The sequence below is a fragment of the Sciurus carolinensis genome, chromosome 8, assembly GCF_902686445.1.
Source record: "Sciurus carolinensis chromosome 8, mSciCar1.2, whole genome shotgun sequence".
Taxonomy (NCBI): Eukaryota; Metazoa; Chordata; class Mammalia; order Rodentia; family Sciuridae; genus Sciurus; species Sciurus carolinensis.
The window spans coordinates 135,115,965-135,128,631 of record NC_062220.1 but is presented as its reverse complement, the minus strand read 5'-3'; the positions used below and the strand labels follow the sequence as shown (position 1 = coordinate 135,128,631).

General features: G+C 57.6%; 1 protein-coding gene across 4 annotated transcripts in view; it reads right to left on the bottom strand.

The window, feature by feature from the left end:
- Nos1 (nitric oxide synthase 1) overlaps positions 1-12,667 on the bottom strand; it is a 163,826-nt gene that overhangs the window by 55,914 nt on the left and 95,245 nt on the right. For all 4 annotated transcript variants that reach the window (XM_047561949.1, XM_047561947.1, XM_047561946.1 and 1 more), the window contains exon 3: positions 9,289-9,415. In XM_047561949.1, coding sequence (XP_047417905.1) covers positions 9,289-9,415 — 127 coding nt within the window. The remainder of the gene's footprint in view (positions 1-9,288; positions 9,416-12,667) is intronic.

Here is a 12,667-nt window from a genome sequence, read left to right as displayed (position 1 = left end):
TGGATTTAGTGGAGAACAAAGGGGCCCGAAGCCGCCTGACTGAGCGAGTGACCTCGCGGAAGCCAGCGTCAAGGAGACGGGTGACCCGTGATCAGCCCACGCTGCACATGCCGCGTGCTCAGGAGCGGCGCTGACCCCACCTCACCTGACCACCCCGGCTCAGCAACGCAGCCACCCGGGGGCTGCTGGGAGCCGAGACTCGCTGTCACTGCTCAGCGAGGGAGGAGCACACGGCGCCCCCTGGCCCAGGAGAGGATCCAGGTTCAAAATTCCAAGTGTGATTTCTACCCAAGGCACGTTGCTGTCACACCCTGCGAAGCTGGACACTGACCGCTACGTCGCGCTTCAGTCGGACACCGAGAGTCTACGGCCGCGGGGACCACGGCAGGCGGAGAGATGCCCCCAGAGAAGCCGGGGCCACAGTGCGGAGAGGCCAGCTGGGTGGGGAAGAGGTGCAGGACCGGAGGGAGGCGAGGGGCACTGGGGTCGCCGCAGGGAGCCAGGCACAGGAGGACGAGGGGAAGGGCGGAGTGGGCGTGGACCTGGGGGGCAGGGAGCAGGAGGACTGGGAAGCCGGAGGAGGCAGGAGACGGACGCTCAACCCCAGACCAGGAAGAGACAGGCCAGGGCCTGCCCTTGCCAAAGTGGGGTCACTGTCACGAGTCTCCTGGGGACACCTGCTCTGGCAGCCACCACCAGCAGAGGCGGCACCTGGGTGGCACCTACAGAGCCTCCTGGGAGCTGTTAGGGGCGGAACCGAGTTCCTGCAAATTCATACACCGATGCCCTCGACTCCAGTAATTCCAAATGCGACCTTTGGGGATGAGGTCCTTTCTTTTTTTCTATCTTTTTTTTTTTTTGCACTGGGGATGGAACCAGGGCCTCCCCCAGGCTGGGTAAGTGCTCTACCCTGGAGCCCCATCCCCAGTCCTTTTTATTTTGAGACAGGGTCTTGCCTGTAGCTGACCCTGTAGGCGCTGGTCTTGCTGATTGCGATCCTCCTGCCTCAGCCTCCGGAGTCCCGGCGCCTGGCTGGAGGGAGGGTCTTTTTGGAGGTAATCAGGTTAAAGTGACCAATTTCAGATGGTCCCCGATTCCAAGGTAACCAGCGTCTTTAGGAAAAAAGGCAAATCTGGAGACGGAGGCACACACACAGGGAGAATGTCATGTGATCTGCCAGGCAAGGACAGAGGCCCGGGGCAGGACCCTCCTGGCCCTCAGTCTGCCCATGGCTTGGTTCTGGAGTCCCGGTCTCCACAGCTGTGAGGCAATACACATCCCAGCTGGCGGTAACGGCTCTGGCAGCCCTGGCGCAGGAACAGGGCGCGAAGGCCTGAACTTGTTCAAAGCCAGCGCCTCCCGCGTCTGGCACCGTTGGCACCGGCCACCGCTGCTCATCACAAGCCCGCAGCGACCTGCATGCTTGGCTCGACCTGAAACAAGGGCAGCATGCCGGGGCCGAGCTGGGCAGCAGGCCACCCCCGCCAGGGCCCAGACGCCCTCGCCGCGGCTCGGCAACACCTCCCCCTACCCCGTGGGTGCCAGCTCTCCCGGGCAGCCAGCTACGCCGGTTCCAAGCCGGGGCAGCTCAGAGCCCAGGCCGGCAGACCCGCGAAGCAGCAGGTCCCCACCACCCATGCAATTAACAAAACTGGAGCGCGACTCCAGTTGTGCTTAGGACCCTGTGGTGCGCTCAAAGCGATACCTACGTCCCAAGTGATTCGTTATTTACAGCAACTCCGGAGACGTCAGCAATGACTTATTCTGACCCCTCCCCCGGATTCAAGTCCATGATCTTCAGGCCGTGGGGAGTCGGGGTGCTCAGGAATTAGACTAGCCATGCTTTGGGAGTGGAGGGGGTGCAAGGATCTTCCAGGACAAAGGGGCCTTTATTTTTGGGAGTACTGGGGATTGAACTAAGGGGCACCTGACCACAGAGCCACATCCCCAGCCCTATTTTGAATTTTATATAGAGACAGGGTCTCACTGAGTTGCTTAGGGCCTCACCATTGCTGAGGCTGGTTTTGAACTAGAGATCCTCCTGCCTCGGCCTCCCGAGCCACTGGGATGACAGGTGTGCGCCACAGTGCCTGGCCAAAGGGGTCTTTAATCTAGATTGCTGATGCTCCCTCCAAATCAAGTGAGAACACAGCAGTCAGAAGGGACCAGACTTTAAGCTTGGTCCCGTTACCAGATCAGAATGTAAAAGTGCCCTAGAAATTCACTTTAAAAGTGAATCCTGTAACGGTCTCGCAATTTCTCCCCAAGACGCTCTGTCGTGCTGTGCGTCCTGTTCAGTGGAAACGCTGGAAACCGCACAGTAAGTTTTTAGCTCTTACAAGATCCTGGAACCTTCAGCCAAGGTCTCCCGTGACCTCTCCAAGAGTCTCTGGAGGGGGTTTTGGCAGTTGATATTGATTTGCAAAGAAAGGGAGAAAAATCTCTTTGACCCAAGTCAGCCTTCGTGGGCAAACGCCTTGAATCATTTGGGTGCAGGCAGCCAATAAGCATGCAGAGGAGTACCACTGATTTCCTCACCAGAATGTCCTTGTCCCACCCAGATAAGTTGGGACAGGCTGCACTGGAAATACTCAATACTCAGCTATTAAAACAAACAGTTAGCAAAATATATGGAAATTCCAGAGGGCTGGACCCAAACACCCGTCCATTCCGGGCGCACTTCCTGGCTCCACCCTGGCACCGACCCCCCGGGGCCGCAGGACTTGTCGCGGGCTCTTGATGAAGGAATCTGTGAGGACCTGGAGCCAAGAAGCAGAGGGCGGATCTGGTGGAGGGCGTGACATGTCAGCTCAGCTGGATTCTGCTGCCCCCCCCCCCCCCGGGGACTCTGTTTGGGAGAAATTGCTGGAAAGCATCTTCAAGGAGGGTCTGCCGCTGGGCATCCTGGGTAACCTGAAGAAGGGGGACCCTAGAGACAGGTTGGGGACCATCCAACCAGGGTGTCTAACTCTGGTCATGAGCTGGAGGAGACAAGGGACAGTTGGCCTGAGCCGGGTGGGGGGCCAGGTGAGTTGAGCGGCAGCTTCGAGCTTGGATCTGGGGCACCCTCGATAGGGAGGAATCAATCTATAGAGAGGGCCCTGGGGAAAGGGGTGACCACAGGCACCCCGGGATGTGCCTGCAGAGCACCTGTGGACCCTGCTGATGCCAGTCAGGTGGCCTCCGAGGGTCACGCTGGTGCCTGCGTTTGTGAAACGAGGCCACAGCCGCGTGCCTGCTATGCGTGGCCACGTCTGCAGCTTGTCTCGGGGGTGGAAGTTTCCAGAAATCAAGGCAAATACTCAATGAAAAGACGGTGGCTTGCTGCGACCTCCTGAGGGGCAGTGTGTCATTTCCTTTCCTTTCCAGCTGCCTTTAGTCAATGCCTGGTTGGTGCTCAGCCCCGGGCTGGGCCTTTGCACGTCCACTGGCTCATTGAATCCTCAGGGGCACCCATTTTTGAGATGAGGAAACTGAGGGTGCCAGAAGCAAAGTGGCTATTTAGCAATGGATGAATCACCAGCGATGAAGCCGGGCTCAGGTCCCGGGGCCCGGAGCTCCTGCCTGTGCACCGCTGCTTGCCTGGATATTCCTGGGCTCGGCGCCCGGGGGCCCCCAGCACTGACCTGGATGATGGACAGGACGGTGATGTAATCACAAAGAGAGTGAGTTGCAGGTCTGTCTCAACCCACCCTGTGGTCCCTTCCTGCTTCTGGGTCACAAGGGTCTCCTGTGTACAACAGGAATGTGCTTCTTATTCTCCCTCTGCCTCCCATTAGCCAGATAAGAACAGCGAAGACAACAAAGAAGTTTTCTGACCCCTCGCTTTGAGCCTGTGAAGTTGAGAGGGAGCTCTGGAGCTCCAAGACCCGGGATCACATCCTATCTCCAGCGCATACTGAGTTTGTGACCCTCCCCGAGCCACTAAACCCACCGTGTCTCAGTCTCCTCAGCTGGAAAATGGGGACAACAGCTGGGCATGGTGGCCCAAGTCTATAATCCCAGCAACCGGGGAGGCTGAGGCAGGAGGATCGCAAGTGGGAGGCCAGTCTCAGCAACTTAGTGACAACCTGTCTCAAAATAAAAAAAAAATAAAATAAAAAGGGCTGGGGATGTGGCTCAGTGGTTAAGCACCCCTGGGCTCCATCCTCAGGACCACAAATAAATAAATAGGGACAGTAACAGAAGCGTCATCCCTCTGTATCCACGGAGGACTGGTTCCAGGAACCCCTGCAGGGCGTCAGGTCCCCTGACGGTGGGGTAGGGTTTGTACAGAACCTGCAGAGTCCTCCTGCACACCTTAAACCACCTCTAGGTGACCTACTGTCCCTAACACCACGTAAGTGCTGTGAATGCTCGTTACTCTGTGAGGCTTGGGGAATCCATGCTCAGCACAGTTGCAATTAAAAAGTTTTTTTTTTTTTTTTGTGATCTGTGCTCAGGTGCAGACCCCACGGATACAGAGGGCAGATCGTCCTTCACGGGTTGGGTGAGGGACGAAGAGAGGACGGGACCTCATGTGCTCAGCCCGGCGCCTGGCGCTGCCCGGTAAATACCAGCCACGTTCGCCATGACTGACACCTTGATCTCATGTCATCCCGGGTCATCAGTCCCAGTTGGGAAAGGAGGCTCGGCGCTCCTGGTCTTCACTGCCAGGAGGGCCCCAGCCCCGGCCGCACCCCACGGGGCTGAGCCGAGGAGCCCGGGGTGGCGGTGGCTGCCCGCCTGCCCGGGGCTCTGCTTTCCTCCCGACTCCTGAGCCTGTGTGCGTCCCGCTGAGGTCGCCCCCGCGCCCCGGCCGGCTGGGCGGGCTGCTCCTTCTGGTTTTTGGCACAGCCGGCACAGGCTGGAGGAGAGAAGGGCCTGGTGACCTTTGTCCACTCACGAGTGGGGACGAAGCAGTGGCCTGCCAGCCTGTCCCCGCTTGCCTGGGGATGGGGAGCCTCCAGAGGCTGCAGAGAGGGTCTCCTTACCTGGAAGGAGAGGGGGCTTCTCAACAGATTCTGACATTTAGGAAGCAGCCGGGGAGGTGGCGGGGCCCAGAGGGGATGTCACCAGGAAACCACCGTCCCTCCACCCAGGTCAGCAGGAGGCTGGGCCGGGGGGCGAGGGCAGTGGGCGATGGATGAGAGGGGAGGATCCCAAGTGGAACTTCCTAACTTCTCCCAGGCCCACTCGGGGTTGGACTAGTGCTTAGTATCTGAAAGTAGAGGGCTGTCCCCAAGCAGGGCACCGGTTCTGGGCCTTGTCCCACAGGAGGGCAAACGCGGTAGGCGAGGGAAACCGACTTAAACGAGGGCAGCAGGAGGGCCCGGTTCAAATCCCGAGGTTTCACAGGGCCTGGGGACAAAGCAGTTTCTCACGCTCTCCATCTCCATGGAAAGGTGATTATTACGGAAAGGGCCGGCGGGTCAGCCTGAAAGGCCGTCTCGGGATCTGATAAGGATGACGGATCCATCAGCCGCGGACATTCCTCTGCCTGTAAGCAAACTCCTATTTGATCCTCAAAACCCAGGCCCCAGGGCAGCTCTTGGGGCCAATGCTTGTGGGCAGCTGCTGAGGTATTTACGTTCCCACAGCGTTTCGTGTCCCCCGCCTCTTTAGGACTAACTGCAGGGTATATGCATCTGTCCCCCCACACGTGACTGCGGGGGTCTCAAAGGCAGGGAAGGCTGCGTCCATCTTTGCTTCCATGACAGGGCCATGTGCATACAGGTTTGGGGAGAATTTCTGGTGAGGGCCAAAGTGACCCATTCCATCAACCACGGGGTATCAGGCGAGACGGTGAGTAAGAGAAACGACGACTGGAGAAAAATGAGCAGCTTAGCTTTCTGAGATTGGTCTAAGAGAAGGTGTCTCTATGGTGATTCTCCTTGAATTTAGACAAACAGGAGCCTCCAGGATGGCGGGAATTCCTTCCGGGTCAAAGGGAACGACTTCACTCTCCCCACCCCCCGCAAGGGAACTAAGTCTTCTGAGTCAGAAAGTTCTTTCTCGTGTCTAGCCTGCATCTGCCGTGCTTCATGAGTATTCTGTTACTTTTTGTCCAGTCCCGGGGGCCAGCTTGCACTGCCCCTGGCCTCTTCTGACGCAGAGAAGCAGGCAGTGGCTGGTCCCCTTTTGTGCTATGAACAATGCTAACCCCTGCGGGTGCTTCGAAAGAAGCAGATGTAGGAACTGGGAGGCGGGAAGCTTATTCTAGAAGCTGCAAGCAGGCGGTTCAGAGGCTGAAATGGAGGCGTCTTTCAGGACAGAAGAGGCTCTGGGGATGTCCTGCAGGAGGGCACTGGGCTGGTCCCTTAGCTCTGAACCCGGGACTCAAGTCTAACCGAGCGCTTGGGTCTCGCCTCCCCCCGGCTGAGTCTGAGAGGTACTGGGGACATCGCACCTGGACGTGCAGCCGGTGGCTTGAGTCTCACGGGGTCGAGGACACTGCTGAGCACTGAACACCGAGTCATGCAGCAAACCTAAACCCAAGTCCGTCAGGGTTCCCTGGACTGCAGAGGACTGACCCACAGAGTCCATTTCTTTTTTCTTTGGTGCCAGGGATTGAACTCAGGGGCACTGACCACTGAGCCACTTCCTAGCCCTATTTGGTATTTTATTTAGAGACAGGGTCTCACTGAGTTGCTTAGGGCCTCACTGTTACTGAGGCTGGCTTTGAACTTGCGATCCTCCTGCCTCAGCCTCCCAAGCTGCTGGGATGACAGGCATATGCCACGGCGCCCGGCCGCAGAGTCCATTTCTCCTTCTGCCACATCAGTTGAGTCTCTGGGGCAAGTCCCCTGTGCTCCTCCCTGACCCTCTCTCCACAGTGCTCTGCAGAGAAACTGGCGGTTCCCCTAGGATTGGCCTCCGCTTGCTCTCCATGCTGAGCCCCGCCCCTTAGGCTAGAGGCTCAAGGTGATGTTGTCCAAACCGCCACTTTTCACCCAAGGTGGGCGGCAGGAAGGGAAATGGCCATGTCCCCACAGTCACTAGATCTTTGTGGTGCCTGTCAGTGTCTCTCGAGGTCTCCTCGGCTTCCTCCCAGTAACCGCGAACTTCAGGGCGTCTGCAGCCCAGAGTGACAAACCCAGAGGTGACGGGCAGATCATCGCCATGCAGCCGGCATGGCTTCAAGACACAGCACTTGACTGCGTATTCAACTCATAAGAATGTCCTTCATTTTGACACAACGTGAAATCTTTTCCGTCTCCGCTGACGAATAGGAACTTCTTGGTCTATTCCTCCCTGCCACTTATAATAAGGACACGGATACGAAAAAAGATTGAACTTCATTCTGACTCTTACAAGAAAAGCAGAAGGACGGATGTCCTAAATGACCACGGACATGGGATCTTCAGGAGGGAAGGACGGTAGGGCGTGGTGGGGAGTGTGGCCAATCAGAGATTCATGCCCCATCTAGGGAGGACAGCGGTCATTCGGCCCATACGGAATGGCTGCCCCATAAGAGGATAAGCCCAGTGTGGTCAGACGGTGCACGTTCTAAAACCAAAGCTAGAAATATGTCTACGTAAACATTTGAAACCACGAGAAATTCAAAACATAAATGATCTCTTAGGACAATATAATGGAGACCCAGCAAATAATATCTACAGCCTGCAATCTGGCTGGAGCCGGCCTCTCTGTCTCCTGCTTTGTCTTGGGAGGGATCCCAATAGGACCACGTCCCTTCCTTTTCAATTAAGAAATTAATTATAAAGAAAATTTATGCCATATTCACTCACTTAATCATCCCTCCAGATGCCGAAATTCTTGTTCATCAAAAGTTCCCTGAACACACAGGGCGGCCTTGACTTCCCCGCTCTGGGGGTTGAACCCACAACCTCCTGCAGGCCACGCCCACCCATGGCCTCCTGCAGGCCACGCCCACCCACTACCTCCTGCAGGCCACGCCCACCCACCACCTCCTGCAGGCCACGCCTATCCACCACCTCCTGCAGGCCACGCCCACCCACCAACTCCTGCAGGCCACGCCCACCCACCACTTCCCGTAGGCCACGCCCACGCTCTTCCACTGAGCTGCACCCCCAGGCCCAGCGTGGCTTGGATGTGTGAGGACAGAATCGTAAGAGTGTCCCGCTGTGCCCTCCACCTGCCATGCCCGGGCATCACCGCCAGGGTCACCCAGCAGGTGCACGCGTCTGACACGCAGCAGAACCCTGAAGTCCTCTTCTGTCCAGCCACCGGCAGCTGGGAAGCCCACTTCCACCAGGAACGCCCAGCCCAAGCGACAGAGAGGCCCTGAGTCCTTGTGAGGATGAGCTGGCACTGAAAGGCGCCACCGTTGGTCAAGTTCAGAGGCAAGGATGCAGGGCCCCCGTGCGGACAGACCTGGGCTGCCCCCCGGCCCTCCCTGGGTCCTTCCACCTCTCCTGCTCTGCAGGGCAGAGGAGAGGCGGGCAGCACACGCTCCGCTGGAGCTGCTCGGGCTGGCCCGGCTGCCGCCTGGGCGGGAGAGGAAAAGGCACTTCTGATCTCCAGCCAACCCAAGCCGCTCTTGGAAAGGGAACCGACTCAGCTGTCAACACGTCTCAGCAGACTGGCAAAGACCAAGACGTCTGAGGGCAGATGGAGCTGGCGAGGCCGCGGGAAAAGTCAGGCTCCTGCCTCGCTGGAGGGACAGCGACGACATCTAGAGCAAGTCCTTAGCAACTTCTGCTCAAATCATAAATGTTCATGATCTCTGATGCCACGATTTCACCAACAGGAATTTATTCTATTGAGAACCCCCCTCATGGGCCGATTGAGGCGTCTGCACAGTGTTATGTCTGACAGCACTGTGACAACAGAAGAGTGGCAATGACCCACGTATCCACTATGAAGGACTCTTGGAATAGTATGTAGCCATCAAAAAGAAACAGGACTCAATTTACCTGTTAATTGGGATCGATCCCCTAGACCTGTGGATAAGTGAGAATACAAGGGACAAAATAATAGGGGTAATGGGCTCTTATATGAAATTATGAAAAGAGTTGGTGTGTGTACATTTGTCTAAGCCTAAGATATTGCTAATGAACCCACAAAAACTATTGGTGTTGCTGGCGTCTGGAGAAGGAAACTGGCTGGGTTGAGGCAAAGAGAGAGAAAAAAGTATCACCAGGCATCTTTTACCTCGTTTCAATGTGGAATCACACCAATACCTTTCCTGGTAGAGACAGAATTAAAGTTTGAAAAAGGACAAACTCGCAATCGAAACAAAACAGCCAAAATCCACATCCCCCGTGCGCCCCGCCGCCCCATCCGGCCTCCCAGCGTCCAGGGCCTGGCCGGAGCCACACTCACCTGCTCCCTCTCCGAGTACGGGTTGTTGAGGACCACGGGCGTGTTGCCCTTCCCCCACAGGTCACTGAGGACACGGTCCTTCTCCCCGCCGAGGGGCAGAGCTCTGTGTGACCTGCCGTCCAAGTCCCTGCAAGGCAAGGTGGGGACATCAGACTCCCGCCTCCATCTGACCGTCCCGAGTCTGCTGGGAGTCGGCGCCTCACGCACAGGGCTCCCTGGGGACCCGTCAGGCTGGACACCCTGCCTGCTGCTCCCCAGCCACGTGGGGAGGCAGCCCTGTCCAGCAGCAGGTGAGCTCATCCAACTGACCCCCGTGCCCGGCGTCCACCCTGGTGTGGGTATGGCTTTTGAGCTGACCCCTGCGCCTGGCATCCACACTGGTTTGTGGACACGGCCTCAGGATGGCCGCGAGCAGGACTCCGCTCATTCCTCTCTCCCTCCGCGCCTCACGGCCTGGGAGCACGGGAGGCCCGTCTCCTCTGAGCGCCACGCCACGCACCCCTGAACGGCTCGCTGCCGTGACACCTAGTGGGGTAACACAGGAGCAGGAGGCAGACAAGGCCCCCAGGCCAGGCCACGGGTCCTTCCCAGTCCAGCCCGGGCCTTGGCCTCCTATGAACAAGCCCGGCCCAGGGTAACAGGGTGACTCGAAAGCAGAGGAAGCAAGGAAACGCCGTCACTCTTCATAACGACCGTGTGTTCACTGAGCCCGATGCAGGTGCCGGACACCGCACAGGGGTTGATCCACCCCCCCTGCCACCGTCCTGGGAGGCAGGAATGCTGAGTGACCGCGCCTCATAGACAGCTAAGTGAGGGCGAGAAGCCACTGCTCAGGGTCACACGGTCAGTCAGGGTAAGGTCCAGCTGACCTCCATGTCCTTCCGCAGTAGTGGCCCTCACTGCCATCCACCACCATCACCATTATCACCATCACCACCATCACCACCACCATCACCACCATCACCACCATCACCATTATCACTACCATCACCATCACCACCACCATCACCATCACCACCATCACCACCATCACCACCATCACCATTATCACCACCACCACCACCACCACCACCATCACCACCACCATCACCATCACCACCACCACCACCACCACCACCATCACCACCACCATCACCATCACCACCACCACCACCACCACCATCACCACCACCACCATTACCACCACCATCACCATCACCATTATCACTACCATCACCACCACCATCACCATCACCACCACCACCACCACCACCACCACCATCACCACCACCACCACCACCACCATCACCACCACCACCACCACCACCACCACCATCACCATCACCACCATCACCACCATCACCACCACCATCACCACCACCATCACCATCACCACCATCACCATCACCACCATCACCACCACCATCACCACCATCACCACCATCACCATTATCACTACCATCACCACCACCATCACCATCACCACCACCACCACCACCACCACCACCATCACCACCACCACCACCACCACCATCACCACCACCACCACCATCACCACCACCACCACCACCACCACCACCATCACCATCACCATCACCACCATCACCACCATCACCACCACCATCACCACCACCATCACCACCATCACCACCATCACCACCACCACCATCTTCCTCCTCCTCTTCACCATGACCATCATCAGCATCACAATCAGCATCATCTGAGCAAACCGAGGTTCAGAGAAGTTAGGTCCCTAGCTTCCATCACACAGCTAGAGATGGTGGATGCAGACTCGGCTTGTTCCTGAGTCTCAAACCTGACTTCTTAACCACTAAGCTCCCTTGACCTCGAAGAGACTAGGACGGAGCCCTCCTAGCTCGGTCCCACAGGCTGGCCGTCCGGTTAGACGGAGCTAGGACTCCGTGTCAACATCCAGAGGGCCGTGGCCCCTCACCCGTTCTTCCTTCCGCCCTGCCAGGGCTGCCCGACTGTCCCTTTGGAACTCCCATCGATTTTGTCCTGTGGTGTCAGCTCCGGGCAAGGCAACTCTCTCTGTGGCCACAGGCATTTGGGATGAACCGGAAGCCAGTTCGCCTGAGTGCACAGCCCCACGTGACCTCTCCAGCTGCTGAGTGGGGCCAGCCGGACCCCGTGCGGGGTCTCACCTGGTCCCTGGGTCCATGCCAAAGCCACTCCTGCTCCTCTGCTTGGAGATGTTTGCATTTATCAGAGGGAACACTGTGTTTTACCCATTTAAAATGTCACCAAAGCACACCCGGAGTGGCTCTTGACTACAGACGTTCCCCAAGTCAACGGCTTACCTACGCGGCGACAGACAGAGGGATTATCTGTGGAGAGGGCCGCTCCCAACGTCACTCCGCTCCATTTCAGCTCTGAAGGCATCACATGGCCACAAATGGGGCCTCAACAGACAAGGGAGGAGGGCAACGTACACTGAGCTTCTGGAACGTGCCAGGTAGGAGCCCCGAAGTTATTTCATTAACTCTCTGCAGACGTTAAGAGTCCTATCTTACGGATGAGAAAACTGAGCCCAGAGAGGTTACATAAGTTTCCCAAGGTCACACAGTACGCACAGAGCCAGAAGAACTACGGTTTGGATACCAGGTCGGACGGATGGCTAGCCCCGATCCTTTCCTTTAAAAAAAATAGCGACAGGGAGAACTAGTCACGATATCCATTCCAAGCCAGGGGCGACAGAACAGGAAACGCCACGTTTCCATTATAAACACGGCAGGGTCAATTACTCAGGCAACTCTGAAGTGCCTCACCTGGCTGTCTCTGCGACCCTGAGGGGGAGCTTCAGGCTTCTCTTCTCCTTCTTTTTTGAATCCATGAACACCTTTGTTTCAGTGATGCACTTGAAGCGTTCGTGGCAACACAAACTTATTTTAGAGGCATGTGCGACGAGCAGGGGAAAGAGGGAAAATGGGACCGGGGGACCTCTAGCTTGAGCTGTTCCGCTTCCATTCTCCAGGAGAAGCCCCGGGAAGGAGCTGGCGCCCAGCTGCTCACCTGGGACCTGCCTCTGGAGGGTCGCGCTAGGCTGCTCTGCAGCCCGCGGTGGGGTGTATACAGGTGGCGTCAGCACGGCGCTCTGGACACGACCTGTCTCCGCTGACCTCTCTCTGAGGCCGTGGGTGCTGCAGGGGTCCCGTCCCTCAGCAGAGGGGCGGCCCGGCCACCCGTCCTACCCTCTTGCTTTCGGGCTGACCAGGCGGAAGCAAAGATTCCTCCCAGTCGTCACCCTCTAGAATGGCACCGTCAGCATCGGCAGACATTTCAGGCCCGTACTGTCCAGTCCTGGCCACTAGCCACACCTGGCCGTTGAGCCCTTGAAACCTGGCCCTTCTCCCTGAGGTACAGAAGTTTCAGTTTCGCG